Source organism: Salmo trutta, unplaced genomic scaffold (genome assembly GCF_901001165.1).
Source record: "Salmo trutta unplaced genomic scaffold, fSalTru1.1, whole genome shotgun sequence".
Classification (NCBI taxonomy): Eukaryota; Metazoa; Chordata; class Actinopteri; order Salmoniformes; family Salmonidae; genus Salmo; species Salmo trutta.
Genome location: NW_021822362.1, coordinates 757193 through 784967, shown reverse-complemented (window position 1 = coordinate 784967; position 27775 = coordinate 757193). Strand labels below are relative to the sequence as shown.

At 48.8% G+C, this 27775-nt stretch overlaps 1 protein-coding gene across 2 annotated transcripts; it reads left to right on the top strand.

The window, feature by feature from the left end:
* The first annotated feature begins 11382 nt into the window (after positions 1-11382).
* Positions 11383-22230, top strand: LOC115181961 (C-type lectin domain family 4 member E-like). Of its 2 annotated transcripts, XM_029743649.1 has the most exons (6): positions 11383-11598; positions 20099-20188; positions 20468-20605; positions 20807-20943; positions 21041-21150; positions 21918-22230. In XM_029743649.1, the coding sequence occupies exons 1-6, from the start codon at positions 11517-11519 to the stop codon at positions 22048-22050; spliced, it is 690 nt and encodes a 229-aa protein (XP_029599509.1). In that variant the 5' UTR covers positions 11383-11516; the 3' UTR covers positions 22051-22230. The 2 variants fall into 2 exon arrangements, with proteins under 2 accessions (XP_029599509.1, XP_029599510.1); XM_029743650.1 differs by lacking the exon at positions 20099-20188.
* Positions 22231-27775: the final 5545 nt, after the last annotated feature.

Below are 27775 nucleotides of genomic sequence, written 5' to 3'. Positions count from 1 at the left end.
TTCTTAACTCTTCTTGACCTGCACTGTTTGTTAAGGGCTTGTAAGTCAGCATTTCACGGTAAAGTCTACACTTCTTATATTCGGAGCATGTGACAAATAAAGATTGATTTGATTTGAGACCCTTTATACTGCGACACAAACAAGTCATATAAGCATGGTTGGTTCCTGCATGAGACTGACTGATACCACACCAGGCTTCTTACCTTGAAACTGAGATACTCTTTTTGGGTTCCCAGAGCAATGTTCTGGCTGTACTAGGGAATTGCATGTACAGTGATAGTGTGGATTCCTCCCATGAACAGTCAATCAGTCACTCGCATGAATCCAACCAAGATGGTTATTAGAAAAGCAGCATTATTCTATACATACGAGTGGATAAACACAGAGAATGTCACACTCTACTGTATAATAGCTGATCTAACATGGAGTCTAGAAGGACTGTTCTCTACTGTATAATAGCTGATCTAACATGGAGTCTAGAAGGACTGTTCTCTCTACTGTATAATAGTTGATCTAACATGGAGTCTAGAAGGACTGTTCTCTACTGTATAGTAGTTGATCTAACATGGAGTCTAGAAGGACTGTTCTCTACTGTATAATAGTTGATCTAACATGGAGTCTAGAAGGACTGTTCTCTACTGTATAATAGTTGATCTAACATGGAGTCTAGAAGGACTGTTCTCTACTGTATAATAGCTGATCTAACATGGAGTCTAGAAGGACTGTTCTCTACTGTGTAATAGTTGATCTAACATGGAGTCTAGAAGGACTGTTCTCTACTGTATAATAGTTGATCTAACATGGAGTCTAGAAGGACTGTTCTCTACTGTTGTCACGTCCTGACCAGCAGATGGAGCTAGTGTTTTTGTTTTGGGGTCAGGACGTGGCAGGTTTGTGTTTGTATATGTTGGTTGGATGATTGGGACTTCCAATTGAAGGCAGGTGTGTATAGTTGCCTTTGATTGGAAGTCCTATATAGGTGTGTGTGTTTGTCTTTGGGGTTGTGGGGAATTGTTGTGAGCACTGCTTTGTTTGGTTGAGCCTGCCACACCGTCACATTGTGAGTACCGTCCATTGTTTTGTTTATTGTTTTGTTTTCTCAAGTGGATACCTTACATGTTTTTTGCAGTAATAAATATGAGTATCCACACTCCGCTGCGCCTTGGTCCTTCTCTCTCCCGCACGACTTATTCTGTGACAGAATTCCCCACCACCAACACAGGACCAAGCAGCGGAAGAAGGCTTTCAAGGACTGGGAGACCGAGAGGCACCCCCAATAATCTTTTAGGGGGGGGCACAAGGGCTATTTGGCGGGGCGAGATTACAGCCCCAGGCCAGCTCCCCGTACCCTTGTAGGGCAGACTGGACAGGTCCCGTGCTTTGGGGTTGGGGCTGTGGTGAGGCCTGGGATTTTCAGGCCGGTAGGCAAGGTACCAGCACCCCGCATGTGCCAGGGCGAAGTAGGCATCGAGCCGGAAGGGGTGATGCCAACCCTGCACTCAAGACCGCCAGTGCGCCCTTTCGGTCCGGTGTTTCCCGCTAGACGCACTAGCATGGAGGTGCGTGTCTCCAGGCTGGCAAGTCCAATACCAGCCCCACGCATCAGGAGTCTAGTGAGTCAGCCCAGCCTCGCCAGTCAACAGTCACCAGAGCTGCCCGCCAGTCAACAGTCGTCAGAGCTGCCCGCCAGTCAACAGTCGTCAGAGCTGCCCGCCAGTCAACAGTCGTCAGAGCTGCCCGCCAGTCAACAGTCGTCAGAGCTGCCCGCCAGTCAACAGTCGTCAGAGCTGCCCGCCAGTCAACAGTCGTCAGAGCTGCCCGCCAGTCAACAGTCGTCAGAGCTGCCCGTCAGTCACCAGTCGCCAGAGAGGTCAGACTGCGCTGAACTGCCGGAGTGGCCAGACTGCGCTGAACTGCCGGAGTGGCCAGACTGCGCTGAACTGCCGGAGTGGCCAGACTGCCCTGAACTGCCGGAGTGGCCAGACTGCCCTGAACTGCCGGAGTGGCCAGACTGCCCTGAACTGCCAGAGTGGCCAGACTGCCCTGAACTGCCGGAGTGGCCAGACTGCCCTGAACTGCCGGAGTGGCCAGACTGCCCTGAACTGCCGGAGTGGCCAGACTGCCCTGAACTGCCGGAGTGGCCAGACTGCCCTGAACTGCCGGACTGCCCAGACTGTCCCGAGTTGCCGGACTGCCCAGACTGTCCCGAGTTGCCGGACTGCCCAGACTGTCCCGAGTTGCCGGACTGCCCAGACTGTCCCGAGTTGCCGGACTGCCCAGACTGTCCCGAGTTGCCGGACTGCCCAGACTGTCCCGAGTTGCCGGACTGCCCAGACTGTCACGAGTTGCCGGACTGCCCAGACTGTCCCGAGTTGCCGGACTGCCCAGACTGTCCCGAGTTGCCGGACTGCCCAGACTGTCCCGATTTGCCAGACTGCCCAGACTGTCCCGAGTTGCCAGACTGCCCAGACTGTCCCGAGTTGCCAGACTGCCCCGAGTTGCCAGACTGCCCCGAGTTGCCAGACTGGCCAGACTGCCCCGAACTGCCAGAGTGGCCCGACTGCCTGGAAAGGCCAGAACCGGAGCCACCTCCTGATATAGGTGGGTGTGGGAGGGAGGGTGTAGCACAGTGCCGTCGGTGACGGCAGCCACCCTCCCTTCCCTAAAATTACATTTAATCTCCTAACAAACAGTTTCAATATCAAACAGTTAAATTGCTAGACCTGTTGTCACCAAGGTATTTATTGAAACACAGGGGGGATTGGAGTGCAGGCCAGGGGAAGCTTGGGCGGGGTGCTGGAGAACAGGTGCGGAGGATGAGGCTGGAGCGAGAGGGGTTGAGACAGGGTAAGCAGAGTCCGCAGGGGAATCCAAGCGAGTAGTAGAGCGGGGAATCCAGGACAGAGTAGCAGGATGACGGAACGTGAGACAGGGACCAGAGTCAGAGCAGGCAGAACTGTAGCGGCGAGGAAAACAGCATCAGGCAGGGAAACAGACAGACAGACAGACAGACAGACAGACAGACAGACAGACAGACAGACAGACAGACAGACAGACAGACAGACAGACAGACAGACAGACAGACAGACAGACAGACAGACAGACAGACAGACAGACAGTGAGCATTGCAGGAGCAGATGTGTCAGATAGAATTAGAACATTTATATATGAATGCATAACATTTGTTGTGACATCTGACAATACCTGTAATTCCCACCTCAATCTCTGAACTTTGTCATTACCATGTTCTTTAAATCAGTAAATAATTGATGGATTATAAAAAATAAAACAATTAGTTAATTTATTAGAATTGTTTTAAAACCTTAAAGTAATTTAAATGACCGTAGCTATAGAAAGAGGAAACATCCTCTGCTTTCATGTTCTCATTCAATATGAAAGCATTAAATGCTGGGTTTTCCAGGGGGAAGAGGGGATGAAGAGAGGCAGGGTTTGATTGAGTGAAAGAGGTGGTGGGGTGGGACGGGTGTGACCAGAATTTGTCCCATTGAGTAGAGGTCTTCGGTTGGTTGAGACACACACACACACACTCCATTTCTCATAAATGCTAGTCTGGGGATATGACTGATAACAGTTAGTCTGGGGATATGACTGATAACAGCTAGTCTGGGGATATGACTGATAACAGCTAGTCTGGGGATATGACTGATAACAGCTAGTCTAAGGATATGACTGATAACAGCTAGTCTGGGGATATGACTGATAACAGCTAGTCTGGGGATATGACTGATAACAGCTAGTCTGGGGATATGACTGATAACAGCTAGTCTGGGGATATGACTGATAACAGCTAGTCTGGGGATATGACAGATAACAGCTAGTCTGGGGAAATGACTGATAACAGCTAGTCTGGGGATATGACTGATAACAGCTAGTCTGGGGACATGACTGATAAAAGCTAGTCTGGGGATATGACTGATAACAGCTAGTCTGGGGATATGACTGATAACAGCTAGCCTGGGGATATGACCGATAACAGCTAGTCTGGGGATATGACTGATAACAGCTAGTCTAAGGGATATGACTGATAACAGCTAGTCTGGGGATATGACTGATAACAGCTAGTCTGGGGATATGACTGATAACAGCTAGTCTACGGATATGACTGATAACAGCTAGTCTGGGGATATGACTGATAACAGCTAGCCTGGGGATATGACTGATAACAGCTAGTCTGGGGATATGACTGATAACAGCTAGTCTAAGGGATATGACTGATAACAGCTAGTCTGGGGATATGACTGATAACAGCTAGTCTGGGGATATGACTGAAACAGCTAGTCTAAGGGATATGACTGATAACAGCTAGTCTAAGGGATATGACTGATAACAGCTAGTCTGGGGATATGACTGATAACAGCTAGTCTGGGGATATGACTGATAACAGTTAGTCTGGGGATATGACTGATAACAGCTAGTCTGGGGATATGACTGATAACAGTTAGTCTGGGGATATGACTGATAACAGCTAGTCTGGGGATATGACTGATAACAGCTAGTCTGGGGATATGACTGATAACAGTTAGTCTGGGGATATGACTGATAACAGCTAGTCTGGGGATATGACTGATAACAGCTAGTCTAAGGATATGACTGATAACAGCTAGTCTAAGGATATGACTGATAACAGCTAGTCTAAGGATATGACTGATAACAGCTTCTCTAAGGATATGACTGATAACAGCTAGTCTGGGGATATGACTGATAACAGCTAGTCTGGGGATATGACTGATAACAGCTAGTCTGGGGATATGACTGATAACAGCTAGTCTGGGGATATGACTGATAACAGCTAGTCTGGGGGAAATGACTGATAACAGCTAGTCTGGGGAAATGACTGATAACAGCTAGTCTGGGGACATGACAGATAACAGCTAGTCTAAGGGATATGACTGATAACAGCTAGTCTGGGGATATGACTGATAACAGCTAGTCTGGGGATATGACTGATAACAGCTAGTCTGGGGATATGACTGATAACAGCTAGTCTGGGGATATGACTGATAACAGCTAGTCCGGGGATATGACTGATAACAGCTAGTCTGGGGACATGACTGATAACAGCTAGTCTGGGGATATGACTGATAACAGCTAGTCTGGGGATATGACTGATAACAGCTAGTCTGGGGATATGACTGATAACAGCTAGTCTGGGGATATGAATGATAACAGCTAGTCTGGGGATATGACTGATAACAGCTAGTCTAAGGATATCACTGATAACAGCTACTCCCATATCTATTAGGTGTGTGTCACCACAACTGCAAGACTTGTGACCCAGAACGGGACAACCAGTGGAACACAAACACCATCGCAGCCTATATTTATCTGTTTCCTTTCATACTTAAACTATTTGCATATTGTTACAACACAGTACATAGTCAATAATATAACTTTTGAAACGTCTATATTCTTTTACAACTTTTGTCAGTGTAATGTTTACTAATGTTTCAGTTGTTAATTTCCCTTTAGTTTATTTTACATTCCACTTGCTTTGGCAATGTAAACATGTGTTTCCCAGGCCAATAAATCCCTTTGAATGTCATTTAATTGAGAGAGAGATGGAGAGGAATAAGGTAACAAAATGAAAAGTCAAGGGGGCTGAATACTTTCTGAAATCACTGTGTGATGGTGAACCGGTGACCTGAGTAGGTGAACCGGAGTCCTGAGGTGGTGAACCGGAGTCCTGAGGGGGTGAACCGGCGTCCTGAGGTGGTGAACCGGCGTCCTGAGGTGGTGAACCGGAGTCCTGAGGTGGTGAACCGGCGTCCTGAGGTGGTGAACCGGCGTCCTGAGGTGGTGAACCGGCGTCCTGAGGAGGTGAACCGGCGTCCTGAGGTGTTGAACCGGAGTCCTGAGGTGGTGAACCGGCGTCCTGAGGTGGTGAACCGGAGTCCAGAGGAGGTGAACCGGCGTCCTGAGGTGGTGAACCGGCGTCCTGAGGTGGTGAACCGGAGTCCTGAGGTGGTGAACCGGAGTCCAGAGGAGGTGAACCGGAGACCTGAGGTGGTGAACCGGAGTCCTGAGGTGGTGAACCGGCGTCCTGAGGTGGTGAACCGGAGTCCTGAGGTGGTGAACCGGAGTCCTGAGGAGGTGAACCGGCGTCCTGAGGTGGTGATCCGGCGTCCTGAGGTGGTGAACCGGAGTCCTGAGGTGGCGTCCTGAGGTGGTGAACCGGCGTCCTGAGGAGGTGAACCGGCGTCCTGAGGTGGTGAACCAGCGTCCTGAGGAGGTGAACCGGCGTCCTGAGGTGGTGAACCGGCGTCCTGAGGTGGTGAACCGGAGTCCTGAGGTGGTGAACCGGCGTCCTGAGGTGGTGAACCGGAGTCCTGAGGTGGTGATCCGGCGTCCTGAGGTGGTGAACCGGAGTCCTGAGGTGGCGTCCTGAGGAGGTGAACCGGCGTCCTGAGGAGGTGAACCGGCGTCCTGAGGTGGTGAACCGGCGTCCTGAGGTGGTGAACCGGCGTCCTGAGGTGGTGAACCGGCGTCCTGAGGTGGTGAACCGGCGTCCTGAGGTGGTGAACCGGCGTCCTGAGGTGGCGTCCTGAGGTGGTGAACCGGCGTCCTGAGGTGGTGAACCGGCGTCCTGAGGTGGTGAACCGGCGTCCTGAGGTGGCGTCCTGAGGTGGTGAACCGGCGTCCTGAGGAGGTGAACCGGCGTCCTGAGGTGGTAAACCGGAGTCCTGAGGTGGTGAACCGGCGTCCTGAGGTGGTGAACCGGAGTCCTGAGGAGGTGAACCGGAGTCCTGAGGTGGTGAACCGGCACACAGGGAATTCACCCCAATGTCACAGGACTCCTCAGACACACCCCTTATTACTGGTGAAGGAAGGGAGGAATTACACACAGGACTCCTCAGACACACCCATTATTACTGGTGAAGGAAGGGAGGAATTACACACAGGACTCCTCAGACACACCCCTTATTACTGGTGAAGGAAGGGAGGAATTACACACAGGACTCCTCAGGCACACCCCTTATTACTGGTGAAGGAAGGGAGGAATTACACACAGGACTCCCCAGACACACCCCTTATTACTGGTGAAGGAAGGGAGGAATTACACACAGGACTCCTCAGACACACCCCTTATTACTGGTGAAGGAAGGGAGGAATTACACACAGGACTCCCCAGACACACCCCTTATTACTGGTGAAGGAAGGGAGGAATTACACACAGGACTCCTCAGACACACCCCTTATTACTGGTGATGGAAGGGAGGAATTACACACAGGACTCCTCAGACACACCCCTTATTACTGGTGAAGGAAGGGAGGAATTACACACAGGACTCCTCAGACACACCCCTTATTACTGGTGAAGAAACAGGGGAATTACACACAGGACTCCTCAGACACACCCCTTATTACTGGTGAAGGAAGGTAGGAATTACACACAGGACTCCTCAGACACACCCCTTATTACTGGTGAAGGAAGGTAGGAATTACACACAGGACTCCTCAGACACACCCCTTATTACTGGTGAAGGAAGGGAGGAATTACACACAGGACTCCCCAGACACACCCCTTATTACTGGTGAAGGAAGGTAGGAATTACACACAGGACTCCTCAGACACACCCCTTATTACTGGTGAAGGAAGGTAGGAATTACACACAGGACTCCCCAGACACACCCCTTATTACTGGTGAAGGAAGGGAGGAATTACACACAGGACTCCCCAGACACACCCCTTATTACTGGTGAAGGAAGGTAGGAATTACACACAGGACTCCTCAGACACACCCCTTATTACTGGTGAAGGAAGGTAGGAATTACACACAGGACTCCCCAGACACACCCCTTATTACTGGTGAAGGAAGGTAGGAATTACACACAGGACTCCTCAGACACACCCCTCATTACTGGTGAAGGAAGGGAGGAATTACACACAGGACTCCCCAGACACACCCCTTATTACTGGTGAAGGAAAGGAGGATTTACACACAGGACTCCCCAGACACACCCCTTATTACTGGTGAAGGAAGGGAGGAATTACACACAGGACTCCCCAGACAATTCCCTTGAGAAGTGAAGTGCTCTAATCCGAGCCAGTAATTTACAGTAAGTGGTTTGCCTTTTTTCCAGTTAGAAACATGTGTCACGCTAACTCTCACACAGAGCTGCTGTTACACCCATCACACTTCTGTACTTAGTGACACCATACTGTCCTCTGATAAACAGAGAGTTGGTAGTGTTTTGCTTGTTTTGATGTAGATAGAGAATGAGAAAGAGGGAAGGAGAAGTGTGAGTAATTGTAGACATTAGGCCCTCTCTGAAAAAAGACAGAGACATCTCTGAGTAAATATTATCTCTGGTGTCCATGTCACTTAGGAGACAGTAGGTAATATTGTGAGTGCACCGTCTTGCATTGAGCTATCTACTGTTCATCCTGCTGCTGGTGTCAACATCATATCAGAGTGTCAGTTTAAACCTCTGCTTAAAGTTTAACAGGAAGTGGACCGCCAGAGTTTCAAATGGTGTGATTGATTTCGCCACTGAAAAACCTCTGAGATAGATGCAGACCTACAGTTTAACACATATCTCTGAATAACTCTACATGGCCACTCTACAACTATACATGGCCATCGAAGGTGTGCTAAAGGCGAAATGTGTTAAACTACTAGGTCCTGCAGCTATTACGTTGCAGAGAGTTAGACTAACTTCTCTGCTGTGTGGTGGGGGGGCAGCAGACAGAGTGGGGGGGGGAGGGGGAGATACAGAGAGAGACACAGCTAGACAGAGTGGGGGGGGAGATACAGAGAGAGGCACAGCTAGACAGATATGGAAGGAGAGAGATGGAGAGAGAGAGGGAGATACAGAGAGAGGCACAGCTAGACAGAGTGGGGGGGGGGTGATACAGAGAGAGGCACAGCTAGACAGAGTGGGGGGGGAGATACAGAGAGAGGCACAGCTAGACAGAGTGGGGGGAGAGATACAGAGAGAGGCACAGCTAGACAGAGTGGGGGGGAGAGATACAGAGAGAGGCACAGCTAGACAGAGTGGGGGGGGGGGTGATACAGAGAGAGGCACAGCTAGACAGAGTGGGGGGGGGAGATACAGAGAGAGGCACAGCTAGACAGAGTGGGGGGAGAGATACAGAGAGAGGCACAGCTAGACAGAGTGGGGGGGAGATACAGAGAGGCACAGCTAGACAGAGTGGGGGGGTGATACAGAGAGAGGCACAGCTAGACAGAGTGGGGGGGGAGATACAGAGAGAGACACAGCTAGACAGAGTGGGGGGAGAGATACAGAGAGAGGCACAGCTAGACAGAGTGGGTGGGGGGAGATACAGAGAGAGACACAGCTAGACAGAGTGGGGGGGAGAGATACAGAGAGAGGCACAGCTAGACAGAGTGGGGGGGAGATACAGAGAGAGGCACAGCTAGACAGAGTGGGGGGGGGAGATACAGAGAGAGGCACAGCTAGACAGAGTGGGGGGAGAGATACAGAGAGAGGCACAGCTAGACAGAGTGGGTGGGGGGAGATACAGAGAGAGACACAGCTAGACAGAGTGGGGGGGAGAGATACAGAGAGAGGCACAGCTAGACAGAGTGGGGGGGAGAGATACTGAGAGAGGCACAGCTAGACAGAGTGGGGGGGAGAGATACAGAGAGAGGCACAGCTAGACAGAGTGGGGGGGGGGAGAGATACAGAGAGAGACACAGCTAGACAGAGTGGGGGGGAGATACAGAGAGAGACACAGCTAGACAGAGTGGGGGGGGAGATACAGAGAGAGACACAGCTAGACAGAGTGGGGGGGGGGGATACAGAGAGAGGCACAGCTAGACAGAGTGGGGGGGGAGATACAGAGAGAGGCACAGCTAGACAGAGTGGGGGGGAGAGATACAGAGAGACACAGCTAGACAGAGTGGGGGGGAGATACAGAGAGAGACACAGCTAGACAGAGTGGGGGGGGAGAGATACAGAGAGAGGCACAGCTAGACAGAGTGGGGGGGAGAGATACAGAGAGAGACACAGCTAGACAGAGTGGGGGGGAGATACAGAGAGACACAGCTAGACAGAGTGGGGGGGAGAGATACAGAGAGAGGCACAGCTAGACAGAGTGGGGGGGAGAGATACAGAGAGAGACACAGCTAGACAGAGTGGGGGGGAGATACAGAGAGAGACAGAGCTAGACAGAGTGGGGGGGGAGATACAGAGAGAGACAGAGCTAGACAGAGTGGGGGGGAGATACAGAGAGAGACACAGCTAGACAGAGTGAGGGGGGGGAGATACAGAGAGAGACACAGCTAGACAGAGTGGGGGGGGGATACAGAGAGAGGCACAGCTAGACAGAGTGGGGGGGGGGAGATACAGAGAGAGACACAGCTAGACAGAGTGGGGGGGGGGGATACAGAGAGAGGCACAGCTAGACAGAGTGGGGGGGAGAGATACAGAGAGAGACACAGCTAGACAGAGTGGGGGGGGGGGGAGATACAGAGAGAGACACAGCTAGACAGAGTGGGGGGGGGGGGGGGAGATACAGAGAGACACAGCTAGACAGAAAGGAGAAGTGTGAATAAACATCTCTGAATAACTATTCTCTCTAGTGTCAATGTCACACAGGATACAGTAAATATAGACCTCAGGCCTTCTCTGAGAAAGACAGAGACACCTCTGAATAACTATTCTCTCTGGTGTCCATGTCACACAGGACACAGCATAGTGTATAAAACTCTACATGGTCATTGATGGCCGACCACAGAGTGCAAGACTTAATGCAGCATTTCCTAAACTCAGTCCTGGGAACCCCAGGAGGTGCATGTTTTAGTTCTTGCCACAACACTACAAAGATAATAATTAACTCTTCATCAACAAGCTGTGATTAGTAGAATCCACTGTGTAGTGATACGTAACCTCTCAGAACTACAGTCATGCTCTGTGATGTGTGTGTGAATTCACAGGGTCCCATTTTACTCCATGTAAATATATTGTCACTTCAATGCTTTAATCACATGTTAACATGTATATACACTGTTGTAAACTAAACTAATATAAACTAAATATACAAACTAATCTATACTGTGGTAAACAAACATGGTTTTCAGAAAATAAGTCTGGAGTCACATGGTGGTGCTTAGTGTCATACTATTGGTTAGACAGTTTCCCCTTTAATGAGGTTGACAGTTAAAACTGTCTCTTACATTAAACTGAGTCACACAGAGACTCCAGCTGTGCAGAGAACAGACACAAACCTACAACTGAGATAACAGCAGACTTTACAGCAGTAGAAGTTACAACAGTAGAAGTTACAGCAGTAGAAGTTACAGCAGTAGAAGTTACAGCAGTAGAAGTTACAGCAGTAGAAGTTACAGCAGTAGAAGTTACAACAGTAGAAGTTACAGCAGTAGAAGTTACAGCAGTAGAAGTTACAGCAGTAGAAGTTACAACAGTAGAAGTTACAGCAGTAGAAGTTACAGCAGTAGAAGTTACAAGAGTCGAAGTTACAAGACTAGCAGTTACGATTTGAAGACAAAGAACGTAATTAAATAAATACCATGGATATTGATGATCATATTTACACCAATCAAAGACCCATAAAGCCCCGCAAGAAGGATGGAGTTGGTGATCAACATTCAGGTAACAGTTCATCCTGTTATAATGCTTGACGCTGACACACACACCCCAACACACACACACCCCAACACACACACACACACACACACACACACACACACCCTAACAAGCAAAACTTTTTTGCACTACTGTAACTTTCCTACACTGACTCTATGAACACACACCAGACACTACAAACACACTCAACACACACTTACACCACACACACACATACAACATATGCCCTCACACATATAAATACAGACATTTCTCATTTACATAAATATTCACACCCCAGGACTCCGGTTCACCTCCTCAGGACACCGGTTCACCACCTCAGGACGCCGGTTCACCACCTCAGGACTCCGGTTCACCACCTCAGGACGCCGGTTCACCTCCTCAGGACGCCGGTTCACCACCTCAGGACGCCACCTCAGGACGCCGGTTCACCACCTCAGGACGCCGGTTCATCATTACATGTTAGATTCTCCTTTGGCAGCGATTACAGTTGTCAGTCTCTGGGTGAGTCTCTAAGAGCTTTGTACACCTGGATTGTACAATATTTGCCTATTATTCTTTACTACATTTTTCAAGCTCTGTCAAATTGGTTGTTGATCATTGCTTGGCAACCATTTTCAAATGTTACCATAGATTTTCAAGCAGATTTAAGTCCTTAACCAACAGTGGAGTTCAAGAAGAAGAAAATATTTACCAAGTAAACTATTTACCAAGTAGACTAAAATCAAAAGTAACACAATAAGATTAACAATAACGAGGGGTCACCGGTACTGAGTCAGTGTGCAGGGGTACAGGCTAGTTGAGGTAATCTGTACATATAGGTGGGGTCGAAGTGACTATGCATAGGTTACAAACAACCAACGAGTAGCAGCAGTGCACAAAAGGAAGGGGGGGGGGGTCAATGTAAATTGTCACGTGGAGATTTTATGAATTGTTCAGCAGTCTTATGGCTTAGGGGTAGAAGCTGTTGAGGAGCTGTTTGGTCGTAGACTTGGCGCTCCGGTACCCCTTACCGTGCAGAGAAAACAGTCTATAACTTCGGTGACTGGAGTCTCTGACAATTTTATGGGCTTTCCTCTGACACCGCCTATTAAATTATTATTATTATTATTATTATTATTATTATACCTTCCTTCCTGGATGGCAGGAAGCTTAGCCCCAGTGATGTACTGGGCTGTTCAAACGACCCTCTGTAGCGACTTACGCTCAGATGCCAAGCAGTCGCCATACCAGGTGGTGATGCAACCGGTCAGGATGCTCTCGATGGTGCAGCTGTAGAACCTTTTGAGGATCTGGGGACCCATGCCAAATCTTGTCAGTCTCCTGAGGGGTAAAAGGTTTTGTCGTGCCCTCTTCACGACTGCCTTGGTGTGTTTGGACCATGATAGTTTCTTGGTGATGTGGACACCAAGGAATTTGAAACTCTCGACCCTCTCCACTACAGCCTCGTCGATGTTAATGGGGGCCTATTTGGCCCACCTTTTCCTGTAGTCCACGATCAGCTCCTTTGTCTTGCTCACATTGAGGGAGAGGTTGTTGTCCTGGCACCACACTGCCAGTTCTCTGACCTCCTCCCTTTAGGCTGTCTCATCGTTGTCGGTGATCAGGCCTACCAATGTTGTGTCGTCAGCAAACTTAACGATGGTGTTGGGGTTGTGTTTGGCCACGCAGTCGTGGGTGAACAAGGAATACAGGAGGGGACTAAGTACACACCCCTGAGCGGCCCCAGTGTTAAGGATCAGCATGGCAGACATGTTGTTGCCTACTCTTACCACCTGGGGGCGGCCCGTCAGGAAATCCAGGATCCAGTTGCAGAGGGAGGTGTTTAGTCCCAGAGTCCTTAGCTTAGTGATGAGCTTCGTGGACACTATGTTGTTGAACGCAGAGCTGTAGTCAATAAACAGCATTCTCACATAGGTGTTCCTTTTGTCCAGGTGAGAAAGGGCAGTGTGGAGTGCGATTGAGATTGCATCTGTGGATCTGTTGGGGCGGTTTGCAAATTGGAGTGTGTCTAGGGTGACCGGGAGGATGCTGTTGATGTGTGCCCTGACCAGCCTTTCAAAGCAGTTCATGGCTACCGATGTGAGTGCCACGGGGCAGTAATCATTTAGGCAGGTTACCTTCACTTCCTTGGACACAGGGACTATGGTGGTCTGCTTGAAACATGTTAATATTACAGACTCGGTCAAGGAGAGTTTGAAAATGTCAGTGAAGACAGTGTACACGTCCTGGTAATCCGTCTGGCCCAGCGGCTTTGTGAATATTGACCTGTTTGAAAGTCTTACTCACATCGGCTGCGGAGAGAGTGATTACACAGTCGCCCGGAACAGCAGGTGCTCTCATGCATGTTTCAGTATTTCTTCCCTCAAAGCGAGCATAGAATTTATTTAGCTTGTCTGGTAGGCTTGTGTCACTGGGCAGCTCTCAGCTGTGCTTCCCTTTGTAGTCTGTAATAGTTTGCAAGCCCTGCCACATCCAACGAGCGTCAGAGGCGGTGTAGTATGATTCGATCTCAGTCCTGTATTGATGCTTTGCCTGCTTGATGGTTCGTCGGAGGGCATAACGGGATTTCTTATGTGCTTCCGGGTTAGAGTCCCGCTCCTTGAAAGCGGCAGCTCTACCCTTTAGCTCAGTGCGAATGTTGCCTGTAATCCATGTCTTCTGGTTGGGGTATGTACGCACAGTGACTGTGGGGAAAACGACCTCGATGCACTTATTGATTAAAAAAAATCCTCTGGTTGCACATTTGCTGATAGAAATCAGGTAAAACTGATTTAAGTTTCCCTGAATTAAAGTCCCCGGGCACTACGAGCGCCGCCTCTGGATGAGCGTTTTCCTGTTTGATTATGGCGGCATCGGTCTGTGTTATGTATCAGTCTGTATTGCCAGCATCGGCCTGTGGTGGTATATTTCATGGCTACAGATGTGAGTGCTACGGGTTGGTAGTAGGTAGGTTACCTTAGTGTTCTTGGGCAGAGGGACTATGGTGGTCTGCTTGAAACATGTTGGTATTATAGACTCAGGGAGAGGTTGAAAATGTCAGTGAAGACACTTGCCAGTTGGTCAGTGCATGCTCGGAGTACACGTCCTGGTAATCCGTCTGGCCCTGCGGATTACCAGGATGATGAATGTCACTCTGAAAGAGCTAAAGAGTTCCTCTGTGGAGATGGGAGAACCTTCCAGAAGGACAACCATCTCTGTAGCACTCCACCAATCAGGCCTTTATGGTAAAGTGGCCAGAGGGAAGCAACTCCTCAGTAAAAGGCACACAACAGCGATTTTGGAGTTTACCAACAGGCACCTCATGACTCTCGAACCATGAGAAACAAGTCTGGAGGAAACCTGCTACCAACCCTACAGTGATGATGGTGGTCGCAGCATTTTGCTTTGGGGATGTATTTCAGCGGCAGGGACTGGGAGACTAGTCAGGATTGAGGGAAAGATGAAGAGAGCGAAGTACAGAGAGATCCTTGATGAAAACCTGCTCGAGAGTGCTCAGGACCTCAGACTGGGGAGAAGGTTCACCTTCCAACAGAACAACCCTAAGCACACAGCCAAGACAACATGAGTGGCTTCGGTCAAGTCTCTGAATGTCCTTGATTGGCACAGCCAGAGCCAGGATTTGAACGCGATTGAACACCACTGGTGAATAGTTGTGCAGCGACACTCCCTATCCAACCTGACAGAGCTTGAGAGGATTTGCAGAGAAGAATGGGAGAAACTCCCCAAATACAGGTGTGCCAAGCTCGTAGCGCCATACCCAAGAAGACTCGAGGCTGTAAAAGCTGCCAAAAATGTACTGAGTACTGAGTACAAAAGTACTGAGAAAAGGGTCTAATTTTTTTATAAATTGGGAAAAAAAAAGTTTTTCCTTTTTCATTATGTGGCATTGTGTGTAGATTGAAGAGGATTATTATGTTTTTTAAATCAATTTTAGAACAAGGCTGTGATGTAACAAAATCTGGAAAAAGTCAAGGGGTCTGAATACTTTCCAAATGCACTGTATCCATTGTAGCAGGCTCAAGGGGGTCCAATACCCAAACACGTACACGAAGCACAACTAGAACGCAAAGGGAGATTTGCACACTGTGGGAAAAGGGGGGAATTCAACAACCAGTTCACAAACCATTCTCACTGTCCGTTCTGTTCTCCTGGTGTAATCCTAAAACTTAGGACCTCAGCCAAACCGGTTTGGTACACAGTGGAGGTAATCAGACAGTCCAGGTCACAATGGGTAATCACACAGATAATTCTCTCTTGCTCACACTCTCCATAACACACGTTTCCCTCACAGTCCTTCCTCTGTTTGTGCAGCCCACTTCCTCTTTTATCCCCAAACACTCCCTGGCTTAACGATCCACAGGCTTGCCTCGTTGGACAGGAAGTCCATATAAGGCTCAGGAGATATCTCCCTTAAGTCACCACATCTCTCCCTGCCGTCTGCCACACCATGTTATTTTGACTTGTCATTACTTTTTTGTTATTCACTGTGTATTTATTTCTTGTGTACCTATTTTAAATGTTGTATCTTTAACTATGCATTGCTGGAAAAGGACCCGTTAGTCATTATTTCACTATTAGCATATAACGTTTCAGGGAAGACCCAGATGCAGACAATGTCGAAGTAACAAACGTTTATTACTAGAACAGGGGGCAGGCAAAACGACAGGTCAAGGGCAGGCAGAGGTCAGTAATCCAGATCAGAGTCCAAAAGGAACAGAATGGCAGGCAGTCTCAGGGTCAAGGCAGGCAGAGGTCAATAATCCAGGGTTGTGTGACAAGGTACAGAAACGGCAGGCAGGCTCAGGGTCAGGGCAGGCGGAATGGTCAAAACCGGGAAAACTAGAAAACAGGAAACAGGAGACAAAGGGCTGTGAGTCATGGGTTTGATCCTAGACACATGACAAGTGGGATGTATACATAGGGTACGGGCCAACAGAAGATGAAAAGCAGATGGGCTAAATGTCTTGGAGATGGGGAAAAGGTTGATTAACACGGGGAGCAGATCTCAGGTGGACAGCCATACCCTCTGCCCGAGACGATACCGGGGAGCCGTGGTCTAGTGGCGATCAAACATCTGGGCCGAGGGTACGCCAACCTTTTCCTCTTGCTCCGTGAAGAGCGGGGGCTAATAACCCAGGGAACACTCAAAGGGCGAGAGACACGTGGCAGAGCAAGGAAGGGTGTAGCGGACATTTTTGACCCACACTAGTTGCTGGCTCCAGGTGGTGGGGTTGGCTGAGACCAGGCAGCGAAGAATCGTCTCCAGGTCTTGGTTGGCTCGCTCCAGCTGGCCGTTGGACTAGGGGTGGCCTCGGAGGACAGGCTGGCCGACGACCCAATAAGTGTGCAGAACGCCTTCCAGAACCGGGGCGAGAACTGAGGACCCCAGTCATAGATCATGTCAACTGGGAGTCCATGGATCTGGAAGATGTGCTGCACCATGAGCTGGGCCGTCTCTTTGGCAGAGGGTAGTTTGGGGAGAGGAATGAAGTGGGCGACTTCGGAAAAGCGGTCGACCACAGTCGGAATGGCGGTGTTGCCATCAGATGGGGGGAGACCCGTGACAAAGTCCAGGGATATGTGAGACCAGGGACGGTGCGGAACAGGCAGAGGTTGAAGGAGACCAACCGGAGCTTGCCGGGAAGTCTTGTTCTGTGCATAGATCGTGCATGCAGCGACAAACGCGGAGATGTCAGGAACCATGGTAGTCCACCAAAAGCGTTGACGCACTAAGCCCAGTGTCCGATGGGAGCCCGGGCGGCAGGCAGGCTTGGAGGAGTGGGCCCACTCCAGGACCAAGGATCAGACATCATCAGGAACAAACATCCGGTTATAAGGCCCCCCCCCCCCCCCGGGATTTGGCTGGGAATGCTGCGCCTCATGAACATGCTTCCCTATTCCCCAGCTGAGTGCCGTTGCAGGCATGAGGTGAGAAGAAATGGTCTCGGGTTCCGGGGGTGTAGCCGCAGGAGATAATTAGCATGTTGTCGACGTAGATGAAGACAAACCGGTTCAACATGTTGCGGAGAACATAATTCACCAGAGCCTGGAACACAGCAGGGGCGTTGGTAAGGTCAAATGGCATAACCAGATACTCATAGTGACCGCTGGCTGTTTTGAAGACAGTCTTCCACTCGTCTCCTTCCCGTATCCGCACCAGGTGGTAGGCATTCCGTAGGTCCAGCTTAGAGAACACGGCGGCCCCCTGGAGCGGTTCGAAGGTCAAGGAGATGAGTGGTAGTGGGAATCGGTTCTTCACTGTTATGTTGTTGAGGCCCCGGTAGTCATTGCATGGGCGCAGGTTTCTTCTTTGTGGAGAAGAAGGACAAAACCCTGCTCCCGTGCATTGTATTCTCCGGCGGGGGAGGCAGAAGGACGGATGAACCCTGCAGCCAGGGAGTCCTCATAGCCTTGGTCTTCACACCCAACAGAGAGTACAGTTGTCCCTGGGGCGGAGTGGTGTCTGGGCGAAGGTCCATCTCGCAGTCATAGGGTTGGTGCAATGGAAGCTAAGTGGCCCGGGCTTTACTGAACACCTCCAGGAGGTCCTGGTCCTCCACGGGAATGCAAAGGTCCAGGGAATCTTCCGAGCATCCAGGAAGATGTCTCGGGACAGGCTGCGCTGACTAAAGGCATTGAGCATGGCACCAGCAGACCAGTCAATAAGGGGATTGTGTCACTGGATCCAAGAGAATCCCAATACTACAGGAACCTGAAAATACTTAATAAGCAGGAATTGCATTGTCTTGCTGTGGTTCCCTGACACACATAGGTTGATGGGGGTGGTATTGTGGGTGACCCGGCCTATAGAGCGCCCGTCCAGCGCTCTAACATCCATGGGAATGGAGAGGGCTGAGTGGGGATGCCCAGCTCAGACACCAGGTTAACGTCCATAAAGCTCTCATCGGCCCCAGAGTCGATGAGTAACTGGAGAGATTTCGACTGGTTCCCTGACAGCAAGACGGCATGAAAGGGGTGCGAGTAAGGGACGAGGAAAAGTTCTCAGTATGGTTCACCAGAAAACTCCCTCTTACCGGTGAGCCTGATATTTTAGTGGACAGGAGGACACAAAATGACCAGCAGTCCCGCAATACAGGCAACTCTTTGTGTGAAGCCTGTATAGCCGTTTGGCTAGAGACAGCCTAGCTCTGCCTAGTTGCATCAGCTCAGGAAGAGATGAATTGGCAGACATCGGAGACTCTCGGGGGAACTCGGGTTGCCTCGGGTTCTCTCGGCAGTGGAGCCGTCGGGGACTTCTGGGATGTCTCGGAGGCGAGGTGGAAGCCTTGGGCGGGCGAGTGAAATCGAACCTCCTCTCCTTCCTAAGCTCCCATAGTTGCCCATCGATCCGAATGGTCAAGGTGATGAGCGAGTCGAGATCTGTCGGTAGTTCCCGGCTAAAAGCTCGTCCTTTACTTCCTCCGATACTCCATTCTGGAACATGTCGAACAATGCTTCCGGGTTCTTGGCAATCTCAGCCGCTAACGTGCGAAAATCAACTGCGTAGTCTGCCACACTATGGGAGTCTTGACGTAGCTGGAGCAGGTTACGAGCAGCCTCTCTCCCGGACAACTGAGAATCAAACACCTTCCAAACTTCCTCCACAATCTTTTCCAGATTGAGGCAGACGGCGGACTGTTACTCCCACACAGCCGTGGCCCAGGCGAGTGCCCTCCTGGACATCAGCGTTATGATGAACACTATCCTCGAGCGGTCCGAGGGGAACGAAGAAGGCTTCAGCTCGAAAATGAGGGAGCACTGCAGTTTTTGGAATCTCCAGCGTAGCGCTACGGAGGTAAGCGGGGTTCTCGGGACACTGGGGTAGGCTGGGAGATCACGGGTGTGACCCGCTGCCCATTGGGGAATCCGTGAAACAGCAACGTATCAAACGCCTGGTCATGGCGTTCTGCCAGGGTATGGGGTCCCTCCATCCTTGCAGGGAGACAGCATTGTGGAGCTGGTCTGAGTCAGTCATGGCCAGTTCGTACTAACTATTACATTTCATTGAAGACCCAGATGCAGACAATGTCAAAGTTACAAACGTTTATTAGGCAGGCAGGCTCAGGGTCAGGGCAGGCGGAACGGTCAAAACTGGGAAAACTAGAAAAGAATAACTAGAAACAGACAGGCTGGACGAATAAATCTAACTGGCAAAAGACAAACAGAGAACACAGGTATAAATACACTGGGGATAACGGGGAAGATGGGCTACACCCAGCATTATTTTTACGAAGCATGTGACAAATAAAATGTTGATTAAAATACGTTCCAGTACTCATTTTGGGTGCCTGAACTCTGCAATATGTTTAAGCCAATATTCTGTAAGAGGTTCTGGAAGTCAAGCAGCAGAAAATGTGAGGTGCTGGAACTCAGTTCTGGTGTTCTGTCCCTTGTCAAGCTTGTGTATTTCCCTCACTGATTCAAACAGCAAATGGACACAAAAGTAGAAGCCAATACAACGCTGATAAAGAGTAAGTTCTTATGATAATAATTTGTGCTTCAGTGTGGAAGACACGTTTCCTAGCTGTTGCAGTGTGTCTGGGGCTGCTGTGTGTTCTCCTACTGGCTGGGATCATAGGCCTGTTACTCTACCGTGAGTTGATATGTTCTCACTCAAACATTCTTCATCATCAGTGGTGTAACGACCAGGGTTCAATTCCATTTACATTCCAGTCAATTCAATTCAGAAAGTAAGACAAATTTCAATTCTACATTTTCATTATTGAAAAGCATTGAAGAGTACTGGAATTCAATTAGAATTCCAGTTTATTTCCTGAATTGACTGGAATTGAAATGCAACTGACCCCAACCCTGTTAATGTCTGATTAACTTTTCCACTGTTACCTTGTTCAATGATCGTATTATTTCACAGAGAGAAACCAATTGACCAGTTATAACAGCCTGACCAAAGATGGAGACCAGCTACAGACCAGCAACAACACCCTGACCAGAGAGAGAGACCAGCTACAGAAAGAGACAGAATGTCTGAAACAATCTTTAGTTGAGAAAGGTGAGTCAAATTGTCTAATGACTGTTCTGTTTGACAGTCTCTGCATCAGTTCACATGTCACTTACAAATTAAATGAAACATGTGAGAAAAAAACTACGACTTCCAAACCGTCCATTAGTTAGTGTCTTCCTTGAGTGTTTGATTGATACTTAATTCAATGTTGTATTAAAGTGACTAAAGCAAGAAATGTTCAACTTACAGTGTGTCCTCAAGGATGGAAGAAGCTTGGTAGCAGTTGTTACTACGTCTCTACTGAGTCCAAATCCTGGGAGGAGAGCAGACAGGACTGCAGAAATAGAGGAGCAGACCTGGTGGTCATCAACAGCCAAGAGAAACAGGTGTGTGTGTGAGGTAGAGAGAAAAAAAGAGAGAGAGAGAGAGAGAGAGCAGTAATGGTTATGTTTTAACAATGTTGACTCTCTCCCACTACTACAGACATTGGTCAATTGGTTATGTGGACGGAAGAACTATGTCTGGATTGGTCTGACTGACTCTGTTATTGAGGGGACCTGGAAATGGGTGGACGACACACCACTGACCACAAAGTAAGACATTCATGAATTCTGTGTCACCATGACATCACTGTCTGGAGAAGTAGGTTCAAAGTGGACAGCCTGATTATATGTGTTGTTTCTTCTACAGGTATTGGAACAGTGGACAGCCTGATTATATGTGTTGTTTCTTCTACAGGTATTGGAACAGTGGACAGTCTGATTCTAAGTGTTGTTTCTTCTACAAGTATTGGAACAGTGGACAGTCTGATTCTATGTGTTGTTTCTCCTACACGTATTGGAACAGTCGACAGTCTGATTCTATGTGTTGTTTCTCCTACAGGTATTGGAACAGTGGACAGTCTGATTCTATGTGTTGTTGCACCTTCAGGTATTGGAACAGTGGACAGTCTGATTCTATGTGTTGTTTCTTCTACAGGTATTGGAACAGTGGACAGCCTGATTCTGTGTTTTGTTTCTCTTACAGGTATTGGAACAGTCGACAGCCTGATTCTATGTGTTGTTTCTTCTACAGGTATTGGAACAGTGGACAGTCTGATTCTGTGTTGTTTCTCCTTCAGGTATTGGAACAGTGGACAGCCTGATTCTATGTGTTGTTTATCCTACAGGTATTGGAACAGTGGACAGCCTGATTCTATGTGTTGTTTCTTCTACAGGTATTGGAACAGTGGACAGTCTGATTCTATGTGTTGTTTCTCCTACAGGTATTGGAACAGTGGACAGTCTGATTCTATGTGTTGTTTCTCCTACAGGTATTGGAACAGTGGACAGCCTGATTCTATGTGTTGTTTCTCCTACAGGTATTGGAACAGTGGAGAGCCTAATGGTGGAAGAGCTGAGAACTGTGTGTATTTCTACTCCTGGTCATCAGACAAAGGAGAATGGTGGGACTATGACTGTTCCTATAAATACAGATGGATCTGTGAGAAATAGGAATCATCCTCGGTACTCTGAACTGCTAAATAGGATTATGATTATGATGATTATGATGATTATGAAGTACTATCAATCATAAACTATTTTCTGCTCATTCAATTTACCTTGTCAAGTACATACAATATATAACAATGCAAATGTAATAATTCATTGTAATAAAATAAAAATAACAAAACATATGCAATAACAATACAATGCATTTATAACAGAATAACAGTTGTCTCTGTTGTTGTGGAAATTCACCACTAAGGACTCAAATTCAAAGGAAATGAATCAATCTTAATTATCACAGTTGTAGAGGTTCACTGAATCAATATAAAGGTGATGTTAATTTGTATTATTATTACTTTTTAGTTTAGTCTTCTTGCTAAATATTTTTCTTAACTCTTCTTGACCTGCACTGTTTGTTAAGGGCTTGTAAGTCAGCATTTCACGGTAAAGTCTACACTTCTTGTATTCGGAGCATGTGAGGGTAGGGAGGGTGACAAAAGTCTATGGCGGCTCAAATGCAAGCCCCAGAACCTTCCTCTTCTCCCGATCCTCCAGCAACGGAGGTGGCTCTGGCTCCGGGCGAAACCTTCATTCCGCCCGTAGATTCCTCTGCTTCTGTAACATAAGCCTGTAGATCATTATTGGAGGAATCGGATTGTAGATCCTTACCGGAATCACTGTGCTGTAGACCACTACTGGAGGTTCCGACCTCCAAGCCGCCGCTGGAGGATCTGGGCTGCAGGCCGCCGCTGAAGACTCTTGGCTGCAGACCGCCGCTGAAGACTCTTGGCTGCAGACCGCCGCTGAAGGCTCTTGGCTGCAGACCGCCGCTGAAGACTCTTGGCTGCAGACCGCCACTGAAGGCTCTGGGCTGCAGACCGCCGCTGAAGGCTCTGGGCTGCAGACCGCCGCTGAAGGCCCTGGGTTGCAGACCACCGCTGAAGGCCCTAGGTTGCAGACCACCGCTGAAGGCTCTGGGTTGCAGACCACCACTGAAGGCTCCGGGCTAAGGAGCGTCGCTGGAGGCTCTGGGCTGAGGAACGTCGCTGGAGGCTCAGGGCTGAGGAGCGTCGCTGGAGGCTCCGGACTAGGGATGCGCACTGGAGGTCCGCTGCGTGGGACTGGCATAGATGGCGCCAGACTGGTAACACGCACCTCAGGTCGAGTGCGGGGAGCAGGAACAGGACACCCCGGACTGGTCAGGCACACTGGAGGCCTGATGCGTGGAGCTGGCATAGGAGGCACCAGACTAGTAACACGCACCTCAGGGCGAGTGCGGGGAGCAGGCACAGGACGTCATTGGCTATGGAGGAGCACTGGAGGGGGAGTGCAAGGAGCAGGAATCGGACTCACCGGACTGGGGAGACGCACTAAGGGCTGAGTGCTCACAGCAGGCACTGACTGTACCGGGTTATGGATGCGCACTGAAAGGAGAGTACGAGGAGCAGGCACAGGACATACTGGGCTGTTGAGACTTACTGGAGACCTGGTGTGTATCGCCGGTATCACTTGTTCCGGAACTTCAACACACTTCTCAGGTTGAGTATGGGGAGCTGACTCAGGTGGCACCAAACTGACGACACGTTCCTTTGGGAAAAACTTGTGCGTCCTCCACCAACTCAATAGCTCTCCCATTTCTCCCTTCTCCAAATTCTCCCTCTTCTCCCGGATTGGTTCTGGTTTGCTCCTCGGCTCCGCCGACTGCTCCATGTGCCCCCCCCCAACATTTTCTTTGGCTTTTTGTAGCCTCTCGTGCTTCCCAGGTAGGCTCCAATAATGCTCGATTACCTGGCCCCAAGTCCAGTCTCTCCTCTCTAACCACTCCTGATGTGACCAGGTGTCCATCTCCTCCTGAGCACGCTGCTTGTTCCAGTTGTCGTGGGTAGTTCTGTTGGCTTTGGGGATGACCAGTGAGATATACCTGCTGGAGCGCGTGCTGCGGGTGGGTGTTGTTATGGTGACCAGTGAGCTGAGATAAGGCGGAGCTTTACCTAGCAAAGACTTATAGATGACCTGGAGCCAGTGGGTCTGGCAACGAATATAGCGAGGGCCAGTTGACTAGAACATACAGGTCGCAGGGGTGGGTGGTATATGGGGCTTTGGTGACAGAACGGATGGCACTGTGATAGACTGCATCCAGTTTGCTGAGTAGAGTGTTGGAGGCTATTTTGTAAATGACATTGCCGAAGTTGAGGATTGATAGGATAGTGAATTTTACGAGGGTATGTTTGGCGGTGTGAGTGAAGGAGGCTTTGTTGCAAAATAGGAAGCCGATTCTAGATTACATTTTGGATTGGAGATGTTTAATATGAGTCTGGAAGGAGAGTTTACAGTCTAGCCATAAACCTAGGTATTTGTAGTTGTCCACATATTCAGTCGGGTGGGCGGGTGTGGGCAGCGAACGGTTGAAAAGCATGCATTTAGTTTTACTAGCGTTTAAGAGCAGTTGGAGGCCATGGAAGGAGTGTTGTATGGCATTGAAGCTTGTTTGGAGGTTTGTTAACCTTTCTGGTGCAGGCGTTCCGCTAGCGACCCACCTCGACAACATCCGGTGAAATGCAGAGCGCCAAATTCAAAATACAGAAATAGTCATAATAATAGGCTTCCCTGTGGCTCAGTTGGTAGAGCATGGTGTTTGCAACGCCAGGGTTGTGGGTTCGATTCCCACGGGGGGCCAGTACAAAAAAAAAGAAAGTCTGACATTTATTATGGAGCTGCGTCTTGGAGTGTTGTTTCTTCGTCCTATGTAAATCTATTTACACCCACTCCACCCTGTATAGGAGCACCACGATTATGAGAGAGGGGACAGGAGGTATTCCCTATATAGTGCGCTACTTTTCACCAGGCCCCGTAGGGAATATGGTGCCGTTTGGGACGCAAATATCGAAATAAATGACAGTGGTAGTGAACATGACCTTGGTGAACTGTGTCTGCATCCCAAGAAGCATCCTATTCCCGATGGGCACTGGTCAAAAGTAGTGCACTAAGTAGGGAATATTGTGCCATAGGGCTCTGGTCAAAGTAATGCACTATGTCGGGATTATGATGCCATAGGGCCCTGGTCAAAAGTAGTGCACTATACAGGGAATGTGCCAGTAGGGATGCACACTGAAAGGAAAATAGAATCGCTTCCTCCATGTGAGTTAATTCAAAATCAAATCAAAGTTTATTTGTCACGTGCGCCGAATACAACAGGTGTAGACCTTACAGTGAAATGCTTACTTACAGGCTCTAACCAATAGTGCGTAATAATTCTATTGGGACTGTGGTTAGCTCGCTTAGGGACCGGAAGAAGGTCACAGGTTCAATTCCCCCTCAAGGACAACTAACCCACAAGAGAACCCAAAACCCCCAGTTCCCTAAAAAATGTATTGTATACACTCACTGCTGTAAGTTGCTCTGGATAAGAGCATCTGCTAAATGACAAAAATAAAATAGTGTGCCTCGCTCTCCCTTTTATCGTGACACCCCATCTCTCTCTCTCTCTCTCTCTCTCTCTCTCTCTCTCGCTCCCTCTCCTTCTCTATCTTCTCTCTCTCTCCCTCCCTCCCTCCCACTCTCTCTCTCTCTCTCTCTCCCTCTCTCTCACTCTCTCCCTATTTTCTCTCTCTCTCTCTCTTCTCTCTCCCTCTTTCTCTCTCCCTCTCTTCTCTCTCTACCGTATTCTCTCTGCTCTCTGTTTATTCTGTCGTTTACTTGTTTGTTTTACCATGAGTCATTCCACTACTGTGGTTTCTACACCTTATGGACATGTAGTGTGTGTATAGACAAGTGAGAGTGTGTGTCTGTATCTCTCTGTGTGTGTGTGTGTCTCAATGTGTGTGTGTATGTGTCTCAGTGTGTGTGTGTGTGTGTGTCTTAGTGTGTGTGTCTCAGTGTGTCTCAGTGTGTCTCTGTGTGTCTCAGTGTGTGTGTGTGTGTGTGTGTGTGTGTGTGTGTGTGTCAGTGTGTATGTATCAGTGTGTGTGTGTCTCAGTGTGTGTGTGTCTCAGTGTGTGTGTGTGTGTGTCACTGTGTCTGTCTTAGTGTGTGTGTCTCAGTGTGTGTGTGTCTCAGTGTGTCTCAGTTTGTATGTATCAGTGTGTGTGTGTGTGTGTGTCTGTGTCTCAGTGTGTGTGTGTGTGTGTGTGTGTGTGTGTGTGTGTGTGTGTGTGTGTGTGTGTGTGTCTGTGTCTCAGTGTGTGTGTGTGTGTGTGTGTGTGTGTGTGTGTGTGTGTGTCAGTGTGTATGTATCAGTGTGTGTGTGTCTCAGTTTGTGTGTGTCTCAGTGTGTGTGTGTGTGTGTCACTGTGTCTGTCTTAGTGTGTGTGTCTCAGTGTGTGTGTGTCTCAGTGTGTCTCAGTTTGTATGTATCAGTGTGTGTGTGTGTGTGTGTCTGTGTCTCAGTGTGTGTGTGTGTGTGTGTGTGTGTGTGTGTGTGTCTGTGTCTCAGTGTGTGTGTGTGTGTGTGTGTGTGTGTGTGTGTGTGTGTGTGTGTGTGTGTGTGTCTCAGTGTGTATGTATCAGTGTGTGTGTGTGTGTGTGTGTCTGTTTGTGTGTGTGTGTGTGTGTGTCTGTGTCTCAGTGCGTGTGTGTCTGTGTGTGTGTGTCTGTGTCTCAGTGTTAGTCACAGAGCTCATTATGTTTGTTTGTCAAACAGGCAGACAAGGGGAACGACACATCTGTCCGCCTGCTTGGTGTGTTTGTCTCGTTATTCCATCATTAACGGTAACGTGTCGAAACGAGAGAAGATGAATGACCCAGCGAACCACATCAGATTCAGAGACAGCATTATTTCAAACTGTAGAACCCAGTTCCTACATTTGAATATAACAATAGATTTTATCAAACAAAACTATGCTACACTTTATCTCTGTGTCAAGGCTCAGGAGAAGACCCAGATGCAGGAAGTTTCGAAAGTAACGAAAGTTTATTACAAAAACAGGGGGGCAGGCAAACGACAGGTCAAAGGTCAGGCAGAGGTCAGTAATCCAGAGCAGAGTCCGAAAGGTACAGAACGGCAGGCAGGCTCAGGGCCAGGGCAGGCAGAGGTCAGTATTCCAGGGTGGTGTGACAAGGTACAGAATGGCAGGCAGGCTCACGGTCAAGGCAGGCAGAATGGTCAAAACCGGGAAAACTAGAAAACAGGAACTAGAGAAAGACAGGAGCACGGGAAAAATGCTGGTAGGCTTGATGAAACAAAACAAACTGGCAACAGACAGAGAACACAGATATAAATACACTGGGGATAATGAGGAAGATGGGCAATACATGGGGGGTGGAGACAAGCACAAAGACAGGTGTAACAGATCAGGGTGTGACACTCTGGGACCCTCAGGATGACAAATCAGAGCAAAATTACTGAATGTAAGTACATAATTTATCTTCAGAGGTGAATGTATCAAACCAGTTGCCGTGATTGAAGTGTTTTGTTGTTGTGAACTCTCCTCAAACAATAGCATGTTATTTTTTCACAGTAATAGCTACTGTAAAACGGACACTGCAGTTAGATTCTTGGGCCACTATAACTATAACTATTTTGCCAATTGGACTGATCCCCCCCCCTACCACACGGAACCCCACTAATCTACAGATGGAATCACACGAGGTGGCTAAAAACAGACCTCCCTCCATCTTCTACCAGCTTGCTACCTATGGCTCGGCTAGCTGTCTGAATCTCACTTGGACATTTATGATCACTCGGCTAAGCATGCCTCTCATTAATGTCAATATGCCTTGTCCATTGCTCTTC

What these genes read in the sequence shown, in the direction of transcription:
- LOC115181961 (XM_029743649.1), top strand. Translation starts at nt 11,517, where the DNA reads ATGGATATTGATGATCATATTTACACCAATCAAAGACCCATAAAGCCC. An exon ending in AGTTGGTGATCAACATTCAG is followed by an intron (nt 11,599 to 20,098) that starts GTAACAGTTCAT and finishes TTTGTGCTTCAG; the next exon opens with TGTGGAAGACACGTTTCCTA. An exon ending in TCAACAGCCAAGAGAAACAG is followed by an intron (nt 20,944 to 21,040) that starts GTGTGTGTGTGA and finishes CCACTACTACAG; the next exon opens with ACATTGGTCAATTGGTTATG.